At 41.2% G+C, this 27,042-nt stretch overlaps 1 protein-coding gene and 1 long non-coding RNA gene across 10 annotated transcripts in view; one reads left to right on the forward strand and one right to left on the reverse strand.

Annotated features, from left to right (window-relative positions):
* LOC123514107 (hemicentin-1-like) overlaps positions 1-27,042 on the forward strand; it is a 314,035-nt gene that overhangs the window by 285,703 nt on the left and 1,290 nt on the right. For 2 of the 9 annotated variants that reach the window (XM_045271738.1, XM_045271739.1), the window contains exons 6-13: positions 1-134; positions 581-732; positions 1,138-1,282; positions 10,810-10,940; positions 12,998-13,157; positions 13,495-14,091; positions 17,300-17,485; positions 18,227-18,327. The exon at positions 1-134 is cut by the window's left edge and continues 70 nt beyond it. In XM_045271738.1, the coding sequence (XP_045127673.1) occupies positions 1-134; positions 581-732; positions 1,138-1,282; positions 10,810-10,940; positions 12,998-13,157; positions 13,495-14,091; positions 17,300-17,485; positions 18,227-18,327 (1,606 nt within the window). Of the gene's footprint in view, positions 135-580; positions 733-1,137; positions 1,283-10,809; positions 10,941-12,997; positions 13,158-13,494; positions 14,092-17,299; positions 17,509-18,226; positions 18,328-20,535; positions 20,628-27,042 lie in introns of those variants that run through there. The other 7 variants (XR_006677525.1, XR_006677522.1, XR_006677524.1 and 4 more) reach the window with 7 other exon arrangements.
* On the reverse strand, positions 610-25,874 carry LOC123514111. Its single transcript, XR_006677526.1, has 3 exons — positions 25,200-25,874; positions 1,125-1,292; positions 610-730 (listed from the first exon to the last, which is right to left on the reverse strand). It is a non-coding gene; the product is annotated as an uncharacterized LOC123514111 (long non-coding RNA).

A 27,042-nucleotide genomic window follows, 5' to 3' on the forward strand; every position in this document is an offset into this window, starting at 1 on the left:
GAAACAGGTGGTCAAGAACACACTCCGCCTGGGACCCCTCACCCGAGAACACTTCGGCACCAACTACTCCTGCCAGGCCGTCAACTCTGATCAGGTCGGGCCACGCAGCAAGGAGGTCACCCTTCAGATGTACCGTGAGTAGCCATGTTGATTTGTCTGTTTCTTGTTTGCTACTGTGTGTGTGTGTGTGTGTGTGTGTGTGTGTGTGTGTGTGTGTGTGTGTGTGTGTGTGTGTGTGTGTGTGTGTGTATTTTGTCGAAGAATATACGTGTTATAAAGTAAAAAAAAAAAAAGGATCAGAAAGTCGAAAGTAGGTATGAAATAAAACATAATGAAAGTCCTTATATGTACATATCTAGTAACTATTCCCGAAAACAATGCAACCAAAAAATGAAATTATATATATATATATATATATATATATATATATATATATATATATATATATATATATATATATATATATAACCATCTTAATAGTTCTGTTCCATTGATTTTACCACGTGCTGACATCCCCAATCCCGCTTTTTTCTCCTTCTCCTCATACCGTGAATTACACTTGCACTCTCTCCCGCCACAGTTAAGCCACTGACGGTGGAGATCAAGAAGCCCGACCATCCCCTGGTGGTGGGTCGGCAGTACAACATTACCTGTGAGAGTCGTCACGGCCTCCCCCCGGCAGACATCACCTGGTGGTTCCTCGGCAAGAAGATCAATGCTACTCAGATTTCTGTAAGTCACGGCAAGAAGAGAGAAGCGTTAATATTGACAAGCGAAGAGTAGGGAAAAATGTGAATTGAAAAATCAAAGGAAGGGGTGTAAGGGGATTTACGGATGAAACAGTAAATGTGACTTTGGATGAGGAGAGAATTATCTTTCCCTCTCCCTCCACCCGCTCTCTCTCTCTCTCTCTCTCTCTCTCTCTCTCTCTCTCTCTCTCTCTCTCTCTCTCTCTCTGTCCCTACACTTCCTCCTCCCCCTCCCTCTCCCTTTCCCTTCATATGCTATCTAACTCTCATCTTTTTTCAAAGTTATACCACGATCACCACCATCATTGCAAACGCTCAGCCAACACCAATACCACCACCACCACAATCACAACCGTGACTTTTAACTCTCTTCACCTCCGTCACGCAGAACGAGATTCGAGGCAACACGTCTCTGAGCACGCTGAGGTTCCAGCCCAAGGTGAAGAACGCCGGGGAGGAGCTGCAGTGCCACGCCGAGTCCAGCAAGATTAAACACGCCCCTCTGGTTGACTCCTGGCGCCTCGAGGTCCACTGTGAGTTTGCCTAGAGAATGATAAAACTTATTCCTCTCTCTCTTTTTCTGGCTGTGTTTCTGTTTGTCTTTCTTTTCGCTGTTTTTCTTATTAGTCGTGGTGTTTTGTGTTCTGTCTCCTTCGGCAATTTCATTTCTCTTTCTTTCTTTTTTTGTATTGGTGTTGCTTTTTTGTTACGAGTTTGTGTTGTTGTTTATCTTTCCTTTTAGTTTTGATGTGTGATGTTTCTTTTTTTTTTTTTCTTTTCATTCCGTTTCTTTTGCTTTGACATTTTTATTTATATTCTTTATTTTTTCTGTGACTAGATTTTTTTTTTTTTGCTATGCTTTTGGTGTTAGATTGTATTGTTATTTTATAGTTTTCTCTTCGCATTGTTTGCTTATTTTTAGAGAGAGATGTGCTGATGTGTAGATTAATATTTGGTCGTTCTTATTCCTTAAAACTTTTCATTAATTTCAAGCTCAATTTCATTCGCGATACCTCTGACCGCTATAATGTCCCTTTTTCTTACTACACGCACTCTTGTCATGAATTTCTTCGTTAACAAATAATAGAGTACTGTTTCTTAGTGTCAAACGCTTTCTAAGTCAAAGCTTTACTGTTCCATGCGCTTCCTGTTAATATAAATGACTTAAAATTTGTAAAAGCTTTCACTTTTAGATTGTGCACATGCTTTCATCTGCTCTCGACCTTTTTTTCTTCATTCAGTGACACCGTAACAATGTAAATGCTTTGTTGATAGTTAATCTAAATATATTTCTCTCTCTCTCTCTCTCTCTCTCTCTCTCTCTCTCTCTCTCTCTCTCTCTCTCTCTCTCTCTCTCTCTCTCTCTCATCACTACCTATTCCTATTACGTCCCCGCATCTACCAGCGTCACTCGAAATACTACGCTTCCGGGAACATGACGCAATCTCCACCACAAGCGTCAAGAAAAACACATCACACAGAGCAGAGGAAATTGAAAGAATTAGCGCCATCATAACGCCTGGTTCACTTTACCAATGCATCGGAGTCCACTATTGTCACTATTGTCACTACCTCTCCTGTTAATAATTATGACAATATTGTACAAAACACGCAACTTTCTATTAATTTCTTTCTGCAATCTATAAGCTATTCTTTTCATACGATTATCTTTTCATGTGATCCTCAGTGTCATCCTAACTTCGAGTTTGTGCATCAGAGTTCTTCGTTTCCATCATTTACAATATTCCTCGCTTGTTAACCAAAAAGGGAGAGAATTCACCGATACAAAAGACAAACCAAAATTTGTAGAGATTTTTTTTCTTTTTTGTAGGTCTGGTACCGGCCAATAGCTATTAAACTGTAGGGAAAGAAAAAGAGGCTCATTGAAGTGCCAGTCCCCTAGCAGAGTCAAAAGCTCGTGAAACATTAAAGATGAGTGCCTAGAAAATGCCCTCTTAAAAGAGTTCAAGTCGTAGAAAGAAGGAAATACAGGGACAAGCAGGAAGTTCCACAGATTACCACAGAAAGAGATGACTATCTCAGATTAAAGGTTAACTTTTGCACTAGAGAGGTGAACATAATAGGCGTGAGAAGAAGACAGTATTGTAGAGTAAAATTTTGGGAGGAGGGGAGGTATTCATTCAGCAAGATCAAAAGAGTTAGCAAGAAAATAGTAGTAGAATATGGGAAGAGATGCAACATTGTGGCGATGAAAGAGAGGCCGAAGACGATAATGTTTAGAATTATCATCCACTTCCATATGCAAAAATAATATATTATATGTATATATATATATATATATATATATATATATATATATATATATATATATATATATATATATATATTCTAACCGTAGCCAGAACAGCTTCATACAAAACATGATATTAGTCCGGATGAGTAACAGGCGATTTAAATTTAGAGCAGGCCTTGCTGTGTTGTGGATGTGTGACCATTATTGTTTTATGTTGAACAACTTCAAAGGGACAAGTATGGCATATATTTGAGTTAAAATCTAAAAAGCACACTTTTTAGGTAAAACGATGTTATTACAGGAGTGGTTGTAGTTAATAACAGCAATTTATGCAAATAGCACAGCCTTGGATGTCTGAACATTGCTTGTTAAAAATAAAATAATTTGAATACGAGAATAATTAAACCTAATTATTATATCCAGTCCTTTTGTGGTCACAAATGAAATCACTGACATCAAACTTCCCATATTTGAACTATTTCATGAAAAAATTGTAGACGATATAGACATTTAGGAACCAATTTAAGGAATTATTTTTTTGGCGGCCATCTTGAATTTTTGACAACACTCCATGATGCCACTAAGGCATCACTGATATCCTGATTCTACACAACTTGCTCTAACAAACCTGCTTGGGGGACATTTTTATAAGGTTCAGCCTGACTAATGGCTCAAGTCAATACAGTTTCAATTAACTACATTTGTTTTAGTCTGTTATCTTCCTTTGTTCTTCAAAAGCTTCTATTGGTGTTTGAGCTTTCCAAGGCGATGCAAAGATAGCCTGGATGAAGAAAAACAAATAAAATCCTTAATGTACTTTAGCTGGTAGCTGTAGACATCTCCACTCATTGACGCACTCATCCACTCTTCCATTGACTCACTCACAAGGACACTCGTTTACTCTCTGACACGACCAAACTCACTTAGGGTACAAAAAATATACCCTTTCAATTCCTTAGTTTATTTGACTTTAGCAGTTTCGAGAGACTGTAAACTTTTCCACCTTCAGCTCCATCTCTTCCTTCTCCTCCTTCTTCTCTTCCTTCTCCTCTTCTTACTCCTCCTCCTCCTCTTCTTGCTCCTGTTCGTTTTTACTTACGTCTTTTCTCTTCTAATCCTACTGTATCCGTTGAAACCCACGTCTTCCACCTTTTCTTAGTATGTTTCTTGAACTCCTTTCCAGTTTTATCTCCTTTTTTTCTTTTCCTGTTTTTCCATCACTATAATATCCTCAAAGTCATCATTACCACCACTCCCTCCCCCCTCCTCTTCTGACACGTTCCAAGAACAGCAAACGTTTTCTCTCACTGTCCAATTACTTAACGACACAAGCTCTAAACATCACTGCTGACGTCTGGCCTCTTCAGGGAACTGAGAAGGTTAATTAGTGCAGGTAAACAAACCTGCACTCACCTTGGAAGGGAGGGGAGAAGATACAAGGAAATGGAAAGAAAAAGGTTATCATTTTTTGAGGGTGAGAACATAATTTTGTTTCATAAGTCCCTTTTGATTGGCATTCCTTTACACACAAACACAAATACACACACACACACACACACACACACACACACACACACACACACACACACACACACACACACACACACACACACACACACACACACACACACACACACACACACACACACACACACACACGGTAGCTCAGTGGTTAGAGCGCTGGCTTCACAAGCCAGAGGACCGGGGTTCGATTTCCTGGCCGGGTGGATATATTTGGGTGTGTCTCCTTTCACATGTAGCCCATGTTCACCTAGCAGTGAGTAGGTACGGGATGTAAATCGAGGAGTTGTGACCTTGTTGTCCCGGTGTGTGGTGTGTGCCTGATCTCAGGCCTTTCCGAAGCTCGAAAATAATGAGCTCTGAGCTCGTTCCGTAGGGTAACGTCTGGCTGTATCGTCAGAGATTGCACCAGATCAAACAGTGAAACACACACACACACACACACACCGCGTAGTGTAGTGGTTAGCACGCTCGACTCACAATCGAGAGGGCCGGGTTCGAGTCCCGGGAAGCGGCGAGGCAAATGGGCAAGCCTCTTAATGTGTGGCCCCTGTTCACCTAGCAGTAAATAGGTACTGGATATAACTCGAGGGGTTGTGGCCTCGCTTTCCCGGTGTGTGGAGTGTGTGATGTGGTCTCAGTCCTACTCGAAGATCGGTCTATGAGCTCTGAGCTCGCTCTGTAATGGGGAAGACTGGCTGGGTGACCAGCGGGCGACCGAGGTGAATCACACACACACACACACACACACACACACACACACACACACACACACACACACACACACAGGAGGTTTCAAAATACAGACACACTGGTCAAGTCATCATTAAACACATGCAAAGAAGAATGCCAGAGTAAGATATCCAGACAAGTATTTTCCTTTCCCTTTCATTCAGTGACTGATTCCTTGATCCCTCTCTTCCTAATTTGAGGAAGCAGACCTGAGTCTCAGATAGAATTGGCACGTGGTGTAATTCTTTCATATATTTATAGATGCTGACTTTTCTTACTTTATATATATATATATATATATATATATATATATATATATATATATATATATATATATATATATATATATACGGTATATAGCAGTAGCAGTAATGGTGGCACTATTAGTGGTATTAATAGGAGTACTGGTAGAAGTAGTAGTAGTAGTAGTAGTAGTAGTAGTAGTAGTAGTAGTAGTAGTAGTAGTAGTAGTAGTAGTAGTAGTAGTAGTAGGAGCAATAGTAGTAATAAGTCATCATCATCATCATCATCATCATCATCCCCACTACACTACCCTTCCCTTCACTTTCCCTTCTTGTATCTTCTCCTTACGTAGCAAACATCATACATTCTAGTCACTGTCTCGTCTTTCCTTAATACACCAAGTAACCCTTTCCCCTCACGCCTCGTCCCTCATGCCCTCGTAATGCACAGCCTCTTACACTTGCTCACCTCACTGCACCATACCACTTAACCAACTCTTTCCCCTCTACTCTCTATTTTTCCCTCCTTTCCTGAAACTCCTTTTTTTTTACCACACCAAAGTCGTTTTCCATCTCTCCCTCCCATTTTCTTACCTCCCACTTCCCCTCGCTACGGAAAGCAACAAGGACAAACCATAGTAACCAAATAAAAAGGAAGGTAATCTAGAGGTACTGAGAGTTCGATGTTCTGTTCTAAACTTCAGAGACAAAGAAGGAAAGAAAGTGAGATATAGAAGGGGATAGGTAGTGAGATAGTGGTCTATATTCTGAAACACTTCCACACTGCTCCTTCACTATTTTCAAAGGGATCTAGTTGAAGTGGCACAGGTTTTCAAGGATGTTTTTTTGTAATTCTACTGATATGTTAACAAGTTTCTGCATTATCAAAAGGACAAATATTCTTTAGAACTTGGCTAATCGTCTCTGTAGTCTTTGAAAATGGTCGCGAGGAGAGAGGGGAGCGTTTCTGAATATGGCGCAGAAAAATATGGTTAGATGATATTAAAAATAAATTAGAAGAATGAATGATAAGTAGAAGAGAAAAATTAATATGTAAGGGGTGTTAAAGAAAATAGTGGAGGAAGTAAACGGTAGAGTAGTGAGGGTGGTGGTTGTGGTGGTGGTGGTGGTGGTGGTGGTAGTGGTGGGGGAGGAGAGTTCAAGGCCAAGGGAGTGAACAGGTAACAGCGAACAATTTTCTGCAGCGTTTAGTAAGAAGTGCGTGGGACGCGTCCTTATTGCCAGTATACACGCTCACACCTACACATCTCGACAGACACACACACACACACACACACACACACACACACACACACACGAGGTTCGTGGATGTTTTGTGGAGTTTTTTCCCCTTTTTAAACACGAAAGTTATGTTACTTGATAAATTGCTTAAAATTGATTGCGAGAAAGAAGAAATCGAATTACCAAGTACTCAAAAGGCAGATTGCTTTAAAAGAGCGCGCGCGCACACACACGCACACGCGCACACGCACACACACACACACACACACACACACACACACACACACACACACACACACACACACACACACACACACACACACACAAACACACAAGAAGTTCATGGATGTCTTGTGTAGCTTTTTCCCTTTTCAAACACGAAAGTTATGTTATCTGGTAAATTGCTTGAAATCGATTGCGAGAATGAAAAGCGTTCAAGATCAATTGCTGGAAAGAAGAAATCATCGAATTACCAAGTGCTCAAAAGACAGATTGCTCTAAAAGACCAGTTTAATAAAAAATATCGGCAAAAGCAAAGTAATTGAGAGAGAGAGAGAGAGAGAGAGAGAGAGAGAGAGAGAGAGAGAGAGAGAGAGAGCAGAGAAAAAGGAAAAAGCTAACATGTATACAGTATAATATAAAGACAGCCTCTCTTTCCCCCTCTCTCTCTCTCTCTCTCTCTCTCTCTCTCTCTCTCTCTCTCTCTCTAACCCATCTTCTCGCTTCTCACAATCAACACCCACCACCACTACCACCACCACCACTGCCGCGTTGTGTCCTCTACACCACCCAACACATACGCTACTGTCAACAAGAGCAGCCCATACACAACGCAGCCTCAGACACCAACAAACACACCAAATACAGTAACAATAATAACGGTATTAGTAACATGGAGAGTTTGAAAGTACTTAGGGAGGACAAAGAAAGTTGGGAGAAATGTGAAGTGCGTCCGTAGACTTATTGAAACGCGGGAGTGTTGTCCGTAGAGTTTGGTTGTGTGATGCGAGTCTCGGTGAGAATTTTTTAATCTTTGTGTATCTCTCTCTCTCTCTCTCTCTCTCTCTCTCTCTCTCTCTCTCTCTCTCTCTCTCTCTCTCTCTCTCTCTCTCTCTCTCTCTCTCTCTCTCTCTCTCTCTCTCTCTCTCTCTCGGCTCAATTTTCAAGTAATACAGATTGTTGGTTTTGAGATTCAATTTCTTTTCCTTTTTTTCATATAAATACGTACATACATACGTACACACATACATACATAGGCTACATACATACGCTTGTATACAGTGGTAGTGATGATAAATAGTTTCCGATCTCCTATGTGCATTTCTCTGGCAACTTATACTGTTCTTATTATTTTCTGGTTTGTTTTATCTCCCTTCCTATACAGCCATAGAATGATGGCAATGAATTTATGATGATGATGATGATGATGATGATGATGATGATACTAATAATAATAATAAATAATAATAATAAAATATTAATAGTAGTAGTAGTAATAATAAAAAAAATACAAAATAATAATAATAATAATAATAATAATAATAATAATAATAATAATAATAATAATAATAATAATGATAATGATAATAATGATAATAATAATAACAATGATAACAATAATAATAATAATAATAATAATAATAATAATAATAATAATAATAATAATAATAATGATAAAAATGATAATGATAATAATGATAATAATAATAATAATACGAGTAATAATAATAATAATAATAATAATAATAATAATAATAATAATAATAATAATAATAGTAGTAGTAATAATAGTAATAATAATGATAATAATAAAAAATATAAAGAAATAAAGAGGTTAGCATTTGGTTAATGAAAGTAATCAAAATTCTATGGTGACTTCTTATTGTTAAATCCAGTAAATTCACACTATCAACAAAATCCATTTAATCCAGTGAGGAGTATTTACAAACAAGGTAAAACTGTAAGGCAAGGCTAATAACAATGAATATGGTTGGTATGGGAAGAAGGAGAGCCACATGTACAGAGAGTAGCCCAGCAACTGTGTGGCAATTCAGCACAGAGAGAAAGCCCTGGAAGACTGACGGCTAGGGTGAATGTTTCCAAGCGTTTCTAGGAATTCACTATTCTAGCAATTGATAATTCAAGATTATTCTTCAAGCAATTGATTTCGCGCAATTTACTGTCGAGCAATTGATTTCGAATAATTTACTGTCGAGCAATTGATTTTGAGCAATTTGCCAAAATTCGAAATTTATTGTTGAAACATTATATTCAGATAGAAACGTCCATAGAAAATTTATTCATCCAAAAGTCCCACTCATACGAACACATTCTTTCCACATACATAGTCATACAAGTATCCATGTAGCATATACCTTCACTAATTACAAGTCAGAACTCATGATTCGTGGATCGCCGTTGCACTTTGTCCTTCTCTTTGAACACGTCTACTCAAGCACACAAGGAGGGAGGCCCGGAATAATGAAGCGTTATCTCACAGAAAGACTCGCTATGAAATGGTCCGAAATAGCTATATAACAACACACCGGGAAAGGGAACATCACCTTGTTAACTATTTTTCATGTTTTCCGCGAGAGTTTCAGCTTCCAGTGAATGGTAATGTGTTTGTGTTTCCAGGTTTACAGGCGACGGTGGTTTGTTATGTCTAAAACCTGTGATTATTTTTGTCGCTTCTTTGATATCTTTTTTGATTGTTATTTTGTGGAACTGAATTTGTTTCCCTTCATTTTCAGGTATGACTTTCGCATGTTGTTTGCGTTGCTGTGTTGTATAATATTTCATTCATTTAAGAAACCCAATGTGGATCCGGATGTTATTTCTTATTTTTTGTACCAACCACACCACAGTTCCATCCGATTTCCACGACTTAACTTTTCTTTTTTAAGGTCATTTTTCAGAGCCGACAATACTGCCAGTGAATAAGCCAATTTTCACGTGTCTAACTCCCAAACAAATGCCCAAAACACCGCTCTGCTCACTCACACAAGCCACAAGCGTACTGTTGTGACTGAAAACCACCAACACGACCATCACCACCACCATCACATTCATCACTTACACAATTACAAAACAACTAACTTTTCCCCCTCTACACCAATAATATCAAGTCAATACATATACAAAGCCACACCAACAACACCACAACACAATAACACACAATAACAGCAGCAGGCAATACAACACACTCACATTTTCTGTATTTCTTTGTCTTTCTAGTGTTGCTTCGAAAATATGTAGAGCTCTTGCCAAAACAGAACCATGCACAAATGTAAAGGAACGTATTTCATGTACCACCACCACCATTATCTCAAATGCCAAGCAGTCTCCACTACACGACACCATCACGATTATACTGCATATATAGTACTTACTGTAGTGTTTCATACATACCGTGCATACTACTACCACTGTTACCACCATCATTACTATATATGACTCCACACTCAAAAGAAACGATACCTTCACCACATCGTGTACCACCATCACCATTACAAGAGAGATATAGCAATAACGCACTATACTCCCTTCAGCCCTATCACTACTCTATACATCAACGCCACATCACCGTAGCGGAGTCACATCCCCAGACAGAGCATAATAGATCCAATACAACCCTGTCATATCACAACAAAAGCCGGCATCCAACACCATAGCTCTGTCATACCACCACAAAAAAAACAAGAATACACCACACACAGTCCTACTAGAACCTTACAAACAATATACCGCACCATAACCCCGCTCCACCACAACAAATAGCGCACTTCACCCTACAAAACCATATCACATCACCACACAAAAAAAACATAATCACACTAGTCTTGTCACACCACCATAAAAAAAGTACATCAAATACACTCATATCACAACAAACAACACCACACATCACTACAAACACCACAATAGAAAACACACACTCGTCTCATACCACCACAAACCACAACACCACACAAAATCCCTGCCATACCACCACAAACAACTGTACTACCACGTACATACACCTGCCACACTACAGCCACTACAGCAGACACACAACACCTTCCCACAGATGCCCCAGACGTCAGGTTAGAAATGGCACCAGGCCTCGACCTTCACAACGTGCGTGAGGGAGATGACGTGACCTTGGTGTGTCACGTCAAAGCCATTCCAGAGCCCAAGATCATCTCGTGGTACCATAAGGTGAGCATCTGAACCCTTCTAGTAGTAGTAGTAGTAGTAGTAGTAGTAGTAGTAGTAGTAGTAGTAGTAGTAGTAGTAGTGGTAGTGGTAGTAGTACTAGTGGTAGTAGTAGTAGTAGTAGTAGTAGTAGTAGCAGCAGCAGCAGCAGTAGTAGTAGTAGCAGCAGCAGTAGCAGCAGTAGCAGTAGTAGTAGTAGTAGTAGTAGTAGTAGTAGTAGTAGTAGTAGTAGTAGTAGTAGTAGTAGCAGCAGTAGTGGTAGTAGTAGTAGTAGTAGTAGTAGTAGTAGTAGTAGTAGTAGTAGTAGTAGTAGTAGTAGTAGTAGTAAGAGGAGGAGGAGGAGGAGGAGGAGGAGGAGGAGGAGGAGGAGGAGGAGGAGGAGGAGGAGGAGGAGGAGGAGGAGGAGGAGGAGGAGGAGGAGGAGGAGGATAGAGGAGGGAGGAGGAGGAGGAAGAGAATGATACGATTTCACAGCAAAATTAGCGTGAATGTATGAAATTACGAGTGTCCTTTTACCATACATACCTACATGCTACTGTTCTCTCTCTCTCTCTCTCTCTCTCTCTCTCTCTCTCTCTCTCTCTCTCTCTCTCTCTCTCTCTCTCTCTCTAACCAATTTCCCGCCTTCCCTCCTACATTCGCCTCGTTAGAGACAACAAATCCCCTGATAAAACAAGCTCCACACCTTATAACACTCCAGCGACATATCAGCTGCGACCTGGACCAAACGAGACCGAGGCTGGACTTTTACGGGTGCTGCTATGATGGGCCAGGTCTTGGAGGACGCTTGGAGAAGCCAGAGGTAGAAACAACATGAGAGAGTAAAAAGGGAGGTTGTGTAGAGAAGGGAATAAAAAGATGTGTGTATTGAGAGACAGTAGTAAGAGTTAGGTTAATGGGGGTGAAGTGTTAACCCCTTCAGTCCTATGTCACGTTTTCATACTCATTCTCTTTACTGTTTGGTGATTTTATACAGCTTCAGAAACTTATGTGGGTATTAAAATAGTAAAGACTAGCCATTAATCTTCTGACCTCCATTGACTCCTCCTGGGGAAAATGTAACCGTCAAATCATATCCAAAAAATCCATGGAAAAATGAGCCCCAGTATTGAAAGGGTTAAGGAAGAGTGAATAGATAATAAGCATAAAGAGAGGGAAGAACGGTGGCCCAGTAAAGGAGTCGTATTTCTCCAGTTGTGAGAGAAAGGTGTGGTGTTCTCTAATATTAAGCTGATAAAGGCATGACAGACTCAACTTTGGAGGGGTTTGGTGAATGCCGAAGATCTCAATTTGGTCCAAGAAGATTCTTTGGTCTTTTATGTTACGTGCTTACAGATCTAGAGGAGGAGGAGGAGGAGGAGGAGGAGGAGGAGGAGGAGGAGGAGGAGGAGGAGGAGGAGGAGGAGGAGGAGGAGGAGGAGGAGGAGGAGGAGGAGGAGAATAGAAGGAGGAGGAGGAGAAAGAGGAGGAGGAGGAGGAGGAGGAGGAGGAGGAGGAGGAGGAGGAGGAGGAGGAGGAGGAGGAGGAGGAGGAGGAGGAGAAGAAAGAGGAGGAGAAGGAGAAGGAGAAGGAGAAGGAGAAGGAGAAGGAGAAGGAGAAACAAGAAATTCGATAAAAATGTAAATGAATGAGGAAGGAGAAATAAGAAAATGCAGGAAAGCAATGCATAAGAAAAAGGGAGGGGAAGGAAAATGAGAAAATAAACATGAGAATATAATATAGTAAAGAACTAAGATATAAAAAACGAACGTGTGTGTGTGTGTGTGTGTGTGTGTGTGTGTGTGTGTGTGTGTGTGTGTGTGTGTGTGTGTGTGTGTGTGTGTGTGTATTTCCTTCTATCCTTTCACTTCACCTAAAAAAGAGGAAAGAGAAAAAAAAAACATTGAAGTACATGAATTTATACCTTATTAGTTTACTTCGTCTACTTTTCCTCTATCCTGGACCAACACAGTCATGGCATTATCGTCTTTAACCTGACAAACAACACAGTGATCCCTAAAGCCACACACACTTACATTATCCCCTTCATGGTGTCACTTTCCACGTCTCACTTCCCGCAGCTAATGGAGGTGAACTACGACGCCTCTGCTGGGATAGAGAGAAGCGGCTACTCACTCCACCTCAGAAACGTGACCCGCCGACAGTCTGGCTCCTACACCTGCCATGCCTCCAACATATACGGATCGGGGGAGAGTCACCCTATCATCCTTAACGTAATGTGTAAGTGTGCGCCTTTAGAACGACACACACACACACACACACACACACACACACACACACACACACACACACACACACACATATATACACACACACACACACACACACACACACATACACACACACACACACACACACACACACACACACACACACACACACACACACACACACACACACACACACACACACACACACACACACACACACACACACACACACACACACACACACACACACACACACACACACACACAGGTTAATAAGGAATAAAACAAGAAACTGATAGAAAATGGAATAAATAAGCCTTTTTTAAAACATATCTCCCTTTTTCCAGATGTTCCATATTGCACGGAAAAAGAGAAAGTTTACCGAGGAGCGGCGAAAAAAGATGACGTTGAATTGGAGTGTAACGTGAAAGGGTCACCAGGAAACATCACTTTCTCTTGGTTCATTCTCACCCCAGAGGGATCGCAACCCATCCCAGAGGAGAACTACACGACACAAGACCTCACTTCGCGCCTCACCTACCATGTGCATGATGAGGAATACTACCGGAACGTCACGTGCTACGGGGAGAACCTGGTGGGAAAGATGGAAGAGCCGTGTGAGTTCCAGGTGACCCCCGCGGGTAAGCCTGATCCCTTAGATAATTGCACAGTCTTCAACCAGAGCAGTGAGGCGCTGTTCGTCTACTGTTTCCCGGGATACAACGGGGGACTCAAGCAGCATTTTGGGGTGCACGTTTATGAAGACGCGGAAGGAATCCGTCTCAATATTAAGAACCACACGGAAATCTCTGAGCCGAAATTCACAGTAGATGGTCTGCGCGCGGAAACCGAATATCTCCTGTCTATTTACGCAGAAAACTCCAAAGGAAAGAGTGAGGAAAGAAAAATTTACGGCTTTACTCTTCCTGCTGTCGGAAGGCCGGGTAAGTAATACGAGGACACCTGCTCATCTCGGCAGAGTTTTTCATAGTATTGTTACCTGTCCTCCCTCCCTCCCTCCTTCCAGCCTGCATCTCTGAGTGACCCCATTCATTTGCCGACATCCTTCCATTTGTGTGTATTTGACTTATCTATTTTTTGTTGTTGTGCTTCTTGTTTCTATAAACGTTATTTCTTCCTCGTTAGCTCTCTACTGATTATTTTTTTTTAGCCTCTCTCTTTTATTAATTCATTCATTTATCTATTTATTTACGTATTTGCTTACTTATTTTATCGTATAATTCATTACTTTTGCAGGTCATTTATACATTTGTGTAAAATATCTAACTGGTTATTTAGAACACTTCCATGCATGTACAGACTAAAATCTCTGGAAATACTAGTTACAATTACGAACCATTTCTGAAAACATCCACACTGTAACAAAGTAAAAAAGAAAAAAAAGTGTAAAAAGATTAAAAAAAAACAAGCAGCTAACACAAAAGACAAAACAAACAACTAGAAAAAAGAAACAAAAAAACAAAAAAGGAAAACAGAACCAAACCAAACCAAACCAAACTAAACTAAACACGAAAGCCAAATCCAAACACGGATCTAATTCCTCCCATCTTCTCTCTTCATCACGCTTTAACTTTCCGCTAACTTTTCTATCTACCTCGCCTTCTTCCCTTCCCCCATATGTGTCTGTCCTTCCCTATCCCTCCCGTCCCGTCCCGTCCCGTCCCATCCTGTCCCGCCCCCTCCAGAATGGCGATCTTTGGCAGCCTCTGGTCAGACTATTAGAGTGGCCACCCTCACGAAAGTACCGACCTCACTCTCCGCTGCATATTTGACGATCCCAGTAGACTTGCGATCAGCCGTTGGGGTTTTCTTTAAGACTGAAGCCCCAAGAACAGTAAGCCTAAAGATTGGCCTGCCGAAGGATGGGAATCACGCACCGGCTAAGTCTATCGTCCGTTTTACCTCCCCTGACAAGCCAAGCCCTTTAACTCTTGGTGGTCTTGTCGGTGCTGTCGAACTAAAGTTTTCTCTCGATATATTTTTCGTCTTTTTTATTGTTCTCGTTTTTTTTTTTTTTTTTTTTTGGTGTATCTCTCTCTCTCTCTCTCTCTCTCTCTCTCTCTCTCTCTCTCTCTCTCTCTCTCTCTCTCTCTCTAATTTTATTTTCTCAATATTTTCCGTGTTAGCCTCTTTGTCTATCTCTGTTTATCTTTTTTTTTATTTCCTCTTCTGTTCATTTTTCATCTCGTCTTCTTTCTTCTACTCCTGGTTTTGCTCCTTCTCCTCTTCCTTCGTCTCCTCCTCCTCTTCCTCCTCCTCCTCCTCCTCCTCCTCCTCCTCCTCCTCCTCCTCCTCCTCCTCCTCCTCCTCCTCCTCTTGCGTTGGAAATTATTCAACAACCACAACAATTCCGCCATTCGCTTTATGCATAATCACGCTGGGAAAAATTCCAATCAAAATATTAAAAATGAAAGGGACTGGTTAAGGAAATTTAAATGCGTCAATCAAAAATTAAGAGAGAAGGAAACTCATGCATGAAAATTAATTGCGATTGATCTTTGTTTTTGTTTTTTTTGTCCTTTTTCCTTATTTTCTTCTGTTTTTTCTGTTTTTTTTCTTGGCCGTTCGCTTTACCTCAGCAGAATAAAAAAGTGATGATGACGATGGTGATGGAGATTGGTGGTGGTGGTGGTGGTGGTGGTGGTGGTGGTGGTGGTGAGAAAGTGAAAGTGATAGTGATAATGACGGTAATGATGGAAATGGTGACGGTTTCTATCTGTGTAGTGTATCTTTGGGCCGCCGTCCGGTCTTCTCTTGTGCTGGTTGACCTCTCGAAGCGACGCATGGACCGGCTGGGAACAAACTCGGTACAAGCCGGAGGCCGTAAAAGTTTTATTCGGAGGAAAGTGTGGCTGGAGAGGGAAGAGGATTAGTCGGAGTGGCAGTGCTTGTGTTTTCTTCTTTCTCCTCTTTCTCTTCATCTTTTTTTTTTTTTTTTTTTTTGCTCCTTGACCCCCTTCTTGTTTTGTTCTTTTTTGTGTTCGATTCTTTCGCCTCCCTGTTCTCCCCTACTTAATCGCAAGTGTCTCGTCTTTTCGTTATTTTTCTCTCCTTTTCATCGCCATCATCGATCTCCATTAAAATTTCATCTTCATCGTTTTCTTCCTCACTTTTTTATTGTTTCTTTTTTACATTTACGTTCCCCCCACCGCACTCTCCCCACCATCCTCCCTCCATGATACACTTTCTTTCTATTCCCATCACCCCTCACCCTCCCTTCCACCAGCCTCCCTCCCCGACGCCACCAACACTACCACTACTATCAATAACTCTGCCGCAACACAAACACCAAACCGTTTCTAACACTCCCATAGCGCTCCCACCATTCTCTTCACCACAAACACCATCACGATTCCCATTACACATATACACTGTCAGAAAACAAAGCTGCAATTTCTGTACAAAAAATAACATTGCAGCGAGCACAAGTACACACACACACACACACACACACACACACACACACACACACACACACACACACACACACACGACGAAAGACAAGCCTGCATGTACGAGTATATTTGCAATATTCGTTGTCATTACAGTACACACTTGAGTCTGGAAACAAATCACCACAATTTCTCTGTGCTCAAGGTGAAGGCCTCAAGGCACCTCTGACACGCCTTGTTGCATTTCACTTGCGACCATGAACGCCACAAAAACAAAATTTCAGGAGGAAAAATATCTTCCAACGCAGAGAAAAAATATTTATCCACGTCTGAATTTGTTTAAAAAAAAAAGTGAAGGCTTTAAAGCAAAACTCACACAAGGAAAGCGAAACGCACCGAAGAGACCCCAAACCGAAGGAAGCAACAGTTCTTCAGCTTCACTTTAGAACAACTGGACTTTTATTTTCATTTCTTCTTCTCTCTTCATTGCATGTCTGCCTGCATGAACATAACGCTCATTCCAGCTAACTAGTCCAAACTACCCATATCGTTTTCTCCTCTTTTTGTATATAGAAACCTAGACGAGCTTTACTACAATGACAGAAATATAGAAGATTAACATTCAATAAATCAGGAAAGGACAACTGTTATTCATCTTCTTTCTACTGTCAAATAACAGAAAGTCGCACCTCCCTCACGGGCTAACCATTCCCCCATCCCCCTTTCTCCCCCTCCATAGTACACATCTTCCCCATCACTCCAGTGCTGGGGGTGCTGATCGGGGTGGTGGGGGCCCTGGTGCTCGTGGCCATCGTGGTGGTGGTGGTGATGAAACTCAAAGGAGACTCAAGAAGAGAGAGAATTCTGCGCCACGTAGCTGAGCAAGGAATCAAGCTGCCACAGGCCCCTCTACACCCCAAGGACGGTGAGGAACGCACTTGTGTGGTGGTGAGTTGAGAGAGAGAGAGAGAGAGAGAGAGAGAGAGAGAGAGAGAGAGAGAGAGAGAGAGAGAGAGAGAGAGAGAGAGAGAGAGAGAGAGAGAGAGAGAGAGAGAGAGAGAGAGAGAGAGAGAGAGAGAGAGAGAGAGAGAGAGAGAGAGAGAGAGAGAGATTCATGGAGACAATAGAGAGTCACAATGCATCTCGTATGGCGGCAGGAAAGTAGTGTTATCTCGGTAATGGTGCTTTGTGGTGAAACGTGATGGTGGTGGTGGTGGTGGTGGTGGTGGTGGTAATGGTGGTGGTTGTCGAAATCGAAAAAAACAGGGAATGGAAAAGTAAAAGTTAAAAGTAAAAGAAAAAAAGGAAAAAGTGTAAAGGTTCACTTTTGTACCGTCGAATCTATGTCGCCAAAACAAATACACTCACACACACACACACACACACACACACACACACACACACACACACACACACACACACACACACACACACACACACACACACACACACGTAAGCTAACACTCCCTGAGGCACGATGCAGCAGCACTACCAAGATAATAGGGAAGTCAGACCCCCAACCAGCTCTCTCCCTTGACGCTCACCACTTCACCCTAAGCTTCACACTCCTCCTCCTCCTCCTCCTCCTCCTCCTCCTCCTCCTCCTCCTCCTCCTCCTCCTCCTCCTCCTTAGAGTCGTCTCACCCTCCTGCTTCCTCCTCCCCAGACGCGACCTACGAAAACGTGGACGGCATTCCCCCGAAACTGAAACACGCCAATATCTACGAAACGGTTCCTTACGACAAAGAAAAAAGCAGCAATAATGAGGTGAGTTGATATACGTTCCTCTTCTCTTCATTCCTATATCAACTTACACCATTTTTTTTTCTTTTGTCGTTCTATGAAAATTGCTTCGTATGTCTACTTTTTCCACTTTTGTCCTAGTTTTCTGGTTCCTCTTTTTTTCGTTTTTTTTTTTCTTTTTTTTCTTCAGTTCACCATTTTTTTCCTTTCTTTTACGTTTATTCTTTTTTTTTTTTTTGCACGCGCGTGTGTCCTTTTATTCTTGTCTGTTGGTTTTGTACGTCTTCATGTCTCCCTGCTTGTCTAGTTTTCTCTCTCTCTCTCTCTCTCTCTCTCTCTCTCTCTCTCTCTCTCTCTCTCTCTCTCTCTCTCTCTCTCTCTCTGTATATGTAGTGTGTGTGTGTGTGTGTGTGTGTGTGTGTGTGTGTGTGTGTGTGTGTGTGTGTGTGTGTGTGTGTGTGTGTGTGTATGTAATTAACCGCATCCGTTCGTTTTTTTGTTATTCTTTTGTTTCGGTGTTGCGTAATGTGTATAATTATTTTTACTTTTATTTTGTTCTTTTTCTGTCATTTTTTTCTTCTGCTGTGCCTTGCTTAAGAGGTTTTTCCACCGATTAACTATATTGCTAAGGCTTTCTGACTTTCTCCACATCCTCTGGCACAAAGTTGAGTAATAAAATGGAAAATTAAGTTTGCAATTTGTAAAAAGCATGGACTGTCATTTCATAATTGATATGTATGCAGCTTCCTTCTCTTTGCTTTATTTCATACAGGATACGTCGAACACCTACTGCCCATTCACAAGTGACACTGTCTCATACGTCATGTTTGTTCTTAGTCAGTAATTATTATATTTGTTCTAATGTGTCATGTTTCTACTTCCACAGGGCTTTACTCATTTGTCTAGAGGGAAATTTCAGATTGCATTTTTCACCAATCTCGAACCATTATATATATATATATATATATATATATATATATATATATATATATATATATATATATATATATATATATATATATATATATATATATATATATATATATATATATATATATATATATATATATATATATATATATATATATATATATATATATATATATATATATATATATATATATATATATATATATATATATATATATATATATATATATATATTGACGTTTTACTTTTAGCATCAACTATTTCAGCATCAAATAACTTTGCTTTAAGACATTCTTGTCTTTTCAGGACTTTGTACACTTAAATTAAGCTTTCTTGGTCATACCGGAACTAACTGGGAGCAAAACTGTAATATGCTCAAAGCAGCTTAAAAATCTCAATTGACACGACAGGAATCGTAAGATGTCCAAGAGAATCAAAGTCCAGCCAACGCACAGCACTAAATAATACTGACATTTTTCATCATTGCCAATCAAATATTCTTGCATTTAAGTGCAATCATGAGTGCATTGCTTGAAGTACCTATGTAAATATTGCATCAGTAGGGCTTGCACGTTGCCAACAGATAACAAATAAATCACTGAAATGAATGCTGACTTTTGCTAAGATCTTGTATGTAGTTTGTCAAGTCTGTGATTCTCCGGGGATCTCTGACACACGGCTCTGTCTTGACCCGGCAATCTTCAGGGTCTGGGAAAAACTGGTTTTTCTAGATTTCTGCTGTAAATCTTTGTCTCCATGTGGTTTCAAAGCCTCCAAAGACTCTCTCTCTCTCTCTCTCTCTCTCTCTCTCTCTCTCTCTCTCTCTCTCTCACTCACACACACACACACACACACACACACACACACACACACACACACACTACAATTCATCTCTTCTTTTATGGTGCGTCTTGTTCATATTTCTGCTTTCCTTTTTTTCCTGAATTTTATTCTTTTATTGACTTACACTTTCAGGTTAATCTTTCTGTTTTTTACCTCCTTTCATTTATTTCATAATGTGTGTGTGTATATATTTTTCATTTCTCTATTGTACTTTTCATTCGCCTCTCCATCATTTTCTCACATTATTATTCATTGCATTCATGTATTCCATCAGTCCTCAAGCGAAGCGTTTCCGTCAAACCCAATCTCCTTTTAAAAAGACAGAATCACTTCTTTTACTCCAAGTAAAGCTTCTACACAGACAGCCTTCTCCTGCCTTCCCTCCACCTGTTCACCCATCTCCCTCATCCCTCTCCTTCCTTTTTCTCATCTCCGGTTCTCCTTTCGTTTATCTTTCAGTCTTGTTGTTCTTATGCCTGCTAGCCACTGCCTGCCTGCTCCCTCCCTGTATTTATTTTCAGTGCGTGTTCCGGCATACACTGTAATGACACGTAAGTGCTGCCTGTCTTCTCCTGCATCCCTGTGTGTGTCTCTCAACTAACGTACCGGGGCGTAGCTCTTGCATGTGTCGATGGGGCGATGGTTCTTGATTAACTCAGTAACTTTAAGCATGCGATCTTCAACATGTGTTGGTTTTACGTATTCCCAACTAGTTTTATGGCAGAGAGAGAGAGAGAGAGAGAGAGAGAGAGAGAGAGTGTGTGTGTGTGTGTGTGTGTGTGTGTGTGTGTGTGTGTGTGTGTGTGTGTGTGTGTGTGTGTGTGTGTGTGTGTGTGTGTGTGTGTGTGTGTGTGTGTGTGTGTGTGGGAAGGGGGAGGTTACCGATGAAAGTAAGAGACCCTGATGAATCTTCAACACGTACAAGACACAAGCTAACCCTCCCCTCTTCCGTTGTTCGTCGTGACACAAGAACTTTTTTATTTTCTGTTCCTGTACCACGAATATCAGGCAACACCTCGGCTCTGTTCATCAAACTCACGTATTTTTTCCTTTAACTGTGGTCAATTTCTAGAATATATCAGTGCTCAAATACTAACTCGGGATCATTTTCACTTTTCCATATACCTTCTCCGAAAACATCAGACAGATTTTCGAAAATCTAACAAGAAGGAACAGAGAAGGAATGAAATCGAAGACAAATATTTTAGTTCTCAACTCCACCAAATTCCCGAAGGCACTGCGCTGTCCCAACTTCAACACCGTCCTCGCCGCCCTTACCCGCGTGAAAATCGACTGGAATATTTCTCCAGTTCAATCCCGTTAGGATCAAAATGCCTTTCCTCTATGATTCCCTCCTGTTTCTCCTGACCACCACAATGGCAGGTGTACTTGACGCAATACATAATACTACAAGCAATATCTATCAAACGTAACTAAGGAGTAGGCAGTAGTCACCTGCCGCCCGGTGGAATACTCCAGGAGAGGTACTTACGGGGATGTAGGCAGTGCTGCAGACTGAGTGATTCCCCGTGTCCTCTCTTCCCGGTTCCCTTTGTGGTCTCATTTATACAATTGAGCAGCTGCAGCCTGCCCTCTAAAGACAACTTCTACTACTTCCTACACTACACTACAACACCTTACACTTTTACACTCTCTTCAAATCAAAATTTAATAATGGCTTCACCACGCCCTGCCTCGGAGTCCCCCTCTGGGAGGGACCATAAATGTCCCCAGGTCGGACTGCCCCTCTGCTGTCGACCTTGGGTGTCTTGACACTTCATCTAATACTTTCACTATCAATTTCTGCAACATTCGTGGCCTTCGTTCTAATTTTCAATCTGTGGAACACCACCTCTCCTCTACTAAACCTCATCTTCTCTTCCTAACCGAAACACAGTTGTCTGTGACTACTGACAGCAGCCCTTTTCTGTTCCCTCCTACTTGCTCTATCCTCATTTTCAATCCAAAGCTGGATGTTGCGCATACGTGCGTAACGACACCACTTGCTCTCGTGCCCACAATCTTGAATCTTCAGAATTTTCTACCATCTGGCTAAGACTTCAATGTCACTCTCTAACTAAATTCATCTGTGCTGTATACCTCTCACCTAATTCCTCTGACTATGTAAAATTCTTTGACTATTTGACTTCCAAGGTGGAGCACATCTTATCTCACTTTCCTTTTGCTGAGATCTCCATTTTAGGGATTTCAATGTTCACCACCAGCTTTGGCTTTCATCTTCTTTCACTGACCAACCTGGTGAACAAACCTTCAACTTTGCTATCCTTCATGACCTAGAGCAGCTAGTGCAGTTCCCTACCCGTATTCCTGACCGCCTTGGAGACACGCCCAACATTCTTGATCTTTTCCTAACCTCCAACCCTTCTGCTTACTCTGTTAAACTTTCCTCTCCGTTGGGCTCCTCCGACCACAATCTAATTTCCGTTACCTGTTCTATCACTCCAGTGCAGCCTCAGGACCCGCCTAAGCGGAGGTGCTTCTGGCATTTTAACTCTGCTAAGTGGGAGGAACTAAGGCAGTACTATTCTGATTTCCCTTGGGATGATTATTGTTTTCATGTCAGAGATCCTTCTCTTTGTGCCGAGCGCATAACAGAGGTGATTATCTCTGGCATGGAGCTATACATTCCTCATACTTTCTCTAACCCTAAAGCTAAAAAGCCTTGGTTTAACTCTGCTTGTTCTCGTGCTGTCAATGATAGAGAGGCGGCTCACAAACGGTTCCGTAGCCATCCAACTGCTGAAACTCATGCCCTATATATTTCTGCCCGTAATCATGCCAAATCTATTCTCCAACTTACTAAAAACTCTTTCATCAATAGAAAATGTCAAAGTCTTTCCAATTCTAACTCCTCTCGAGATTTCTGGCATCTAGCCAATAATATCTCTAACAACTTTACTTCTTCGTCTTTCCCTCCTTTACTTCATCCAGATGGCTCTACAGCTGTCTCTTCTTTTCTAAAGCTGAACTCTTCGCTCAAACCTTTGCTACCAACTCAACTTTGGATGATTCTGGGCATATTCCTCCTACTCCTCCACCCTCTGACTACTTCATCCCTAAAATTAAAATTCTTTATAAAGACGTTTTCCTGGCCCTCTCTGGCCTTGATTCTCGGAAGGCTTACGGTCCGGATGGAGTCCCTCCTGTTGTTCTCAAAAACTGTGCTTCCGAACTCGCTCACTGCCTGGTCAAACTCTTTCATCTGTGTCTCTCTACTTCTATTTATCCTTCTTGCTGGAAGTTTGCTCACATTCAACCTGTCCCTAAAAAAGGTGACCACTCCAATCCTTCTAACTACCGCCCTATAGCTTTGATTTCCTGCCTTTCTAAAGCCTTTGAGTCTATCCTTAATAGGAAGATAATGAGGCATCTATCAGCTCACAACCTTCTCTCTGATTGCCAGTATGGTTTCCGTAAAGGCAGATCTACTGGTGATCTTCTTACTTTCCTAACTGAATCTTGGTCATCCTCTTTTAGGGACTTCGGTGAAACCTTTGCTGTCGGCCTTGACATATCGAAAGCCTTCGATAGAGTCTGGCACAAATCTTTAATTTCTAAACTACCCTCCTACGGATTCTATCCTTCTCTCTGTACCTTCATCTCCAGTTTCCTTTCCGATCGTTCTATTGCTGCTGTAGTAGACGGTCACTGTTCTTCCCTAAAACTATCAACAGTGGTGTTCCACAGGGTTCTGTCCTATCACCCACTCTCTTTCTATTATTCATCAATGATCTCCTAAATCTGACTCAATGCCCTATCCACTCCTATGCTGATGATACCACCTGCATTATTCAACAGCGTTCAACAGACGCCCAACCCAACAACAATTAAATGACTCAAGGCGAGATGCTATAGGACGCCTAACTTCTGATCTTTCACTTGTTTCTGATTGGGGCAGAGAAAACCTGGTTTTGTTCAATGCCTCAAAAACTCAATTTCTACAACTATCTACTCGACATAACCTTCCAGACAACTATCCTCTCTTCTTCAATAACACTCAACTTCCCTCTCCTCTACATTAAACACACTCGGTCTATCCTTCACTAAAAATCTAAACTGGAAATTTCACATCTCTACTCTTGCTAAATCAGCTTCCAAGAAGTTAGGTGTCCTGTGGCGTCTTCGTCCATTTTCTCTCCCTCCCAGCTGCTTGCTCTGTACAAGGGCCTTATCCGCCCGTGTATGGAGTATGGCTCTCATGTCTGGGGGATCCACACACAGCTTTACTAAACAAGGTGGAATCTAAAGCTTTTCGTCTTATCAACTCTTCTCCTCTAACTGACTGTCTTGATTCTTTAAGTCACCGCCGCAATGTTGCATCTTTATCTGTCTTCTACCGCTGTTTTCATGCTGTCTGCTCTTCTGAACTTGCTAACTGCATGCCTTCCCCTCCTGCGGCCTCGCTGCACAAGACTCTCTACTTCTTCTCATCCCTATTCTGTCCATCTTCCTAATGCAAGAGTTAACCAGTATCTTCACTCCTTCATTCCCTACACTGGTAAACTCTGGAACTCTCTACCTGTGTCTGTATTTCCACCTGCCTATGACTTAAACTCTTTCAAAAGAGGAGTGTCAAGACACCTCTTACGTTAACTGGACCCTCCTTTTAGATTTTTTGTTTTTCTTTCTCCTACTTTCCTCTAAACAGGGCCTGGCAACCAGCGGGATTTTTTTTTTCCAACACTGTTTTCCCTTGGCCAGTGCCCTTGTAATGTAAAAAAAAAAAAAAAAAAAAAAAAACACGATTAATGCACCACACATTTTAAACAAAACAGCATTTAGTTAGTGACTGTAAAACACACTTCTAAACACATCAAGCTATCATTGGTTCTTACTTAAACTTATCGAGCCAACTTACGTGACACAATAGGATTAATGCTAAATGTAATAAGATCCATAAATTTTGGTTTGATAATAGTCAGTATTGAAGTGAAATCATTGACATTCTATTAATAACATGAGAAGATACTTTGTTTCATTATATATTTACAGTACAAAGAAATAAGTGACAGTGTTACTCGAAAAAAAAAAATGATAATCGCTTCTATGCTGGAAATTAAGTATCTCAGAATTCCATTTTGTGGAGTTATTCAAGTACATACCTGAACCATCTCTTCGACGCTGGAGGAGCGTTGGGGGACATACACAGCCAAACATCACCAAGAAGCCTCGCGGTCACCTAGCACTCTGCCATAACCATCCCTGAAAGAAGAAAAGTTATGTAAAGTGAGGGTCAATAGTCGAGATCTTTGACACATGCACTTGTACTGTGTTTATCGTTCTCCCTCAACCCTTAATCCTCGCACTCCACAATCTCGAAGTTTATTTATGTTGTAAGGAAGTGCAGGCAGATCACAACACTGACAGTGAGAGGAAAAAGCAAAAAGTGAAAGTAGGCTCATTATATAGATCTCCTATATGTTTATTTATTTCAGATTCATTTATTTATTCATTCTATCATAACTTCATTTGTTTGTTGAACCCACCGTTACCATCTTTTATCTAGCGTTACTATATTTTATCTATTTTTCAATTCATATTTTGTTCTCTTGACTGCTCTTCCAAGAACAAGAAAACAATGAAATTGTCTTCAGACAGCAACTGTACCTGTTCCCAGTATGGGGGGCTCTCATTAACCTGGTAAAGCCACACCCCACGGCGGGAAAACAAAGCTATTCCAGTGAAGGCGTGAGTGCGGTTGAGTGAAATGGAAAATGCCATGTGTACGCATCATCTTCCGCTGTGTGTGTGTGTGTGTGTGTGTGTGTGTGTGTGTGTGTGTGTGTGTGTGTGTGTGTGTGTGTGTGTGTGTGTGTGTGTGTGTGTCTGCGTGGCGTGTTGTGGCATAGCGTGCACGTGTCACACCAAACACACTAAACAACGCGGAATTTTTGACCCACCACAAGCGTGCACTTGATATGCAAGGTGATGACAGCAATAAATAATGGCCTTCCCCTTTGAAACTGAGAGGGACACAGTAGTGAGTGAGTCCGTGCGTGCCTCCCTATCCCTTGCCAGCCGTATCAGAGGCATGACGAAACAAGTGTTGCTCTGATCCAGTGCCAAGCAGCGTCGCACATGTTTTGTCTTGCTCGTCATTTATATTCTTTGAGTTTTCTTTGTAATGAGAACTTTGCTGGTATACTACTAACCAATATAAAATTTAGTCCTAGCCCCTTTTTACTTAATTTCTCCTCAATTCTCTTTTACAAGTTAACACATTACAAGATGAGAAATTGAAGGGAAATCAGATTGAAGATAATGAAAATAGTTTTGTATCTCTCTTTCCAACTTTCTTTTTGAAGTTAATGGGTTAAAAGACGAAGAACTAAGGAGGGTGGCACGAACTATTTCAATTATCTGACCATCATCTTCCAGAGAGAGAGAGAGAGAGAGAGAGAGAGAGAGAGAGAGAGAGAGAGAGAGAGAGAGAGAGAGAGAGAGAGAGAGAGAGAGAGAGAGATCGTCACTGCACAAGGATTCAAGTGTTGCTCTCTTTCCCATTTTTCACACTCCCCTTCCCCAGGAGCGCGTGCAAGCTTGAGTTATAATCTAATTACACCATTTTTCCTCGGAGGGCGCGTTGTGACTTCCTGGAAGGTCAAAGGCAATCCTGGATATAAATGCAAACACTCGGCGAAGGTCACGAATTCCCGTCGAGCGAAGGTCACTGTCTCTCACCAACCTGACCTTTATCAAATGATCTTTACGTAATTCTTTTTCTTTCATCAGAGGAGGCAGATTGTTCGTTATCAAGCACTGTTATGAGTGGGGAACACGTACCATTATTGGCTCATCCTGCTTTGTGCACCTTATCAAAAGTTATGTACATTACAGACCTGCCTCCAAAATTATTACATTCCCTTATTAGCAAAAGGTAAAGAATCACACACACACACACACACACACACACACACACACACACACACACACACACACACACAC

This window comes from Portunus trituberculatus, chromosome 37 (genome assembly GCF_017591435.1).
Source record: "Portunus trituberculatus isolate SZX2019 chromosome 37, ASM1759143v1, whole genome shotgun sequence".
NCBI classification, from domain to species: Eukaryota; Metazoa; Arthropoda; class Malacostraca; order Decapoda; family Portunidae; genus Portunus; species Portunus trituberculatus.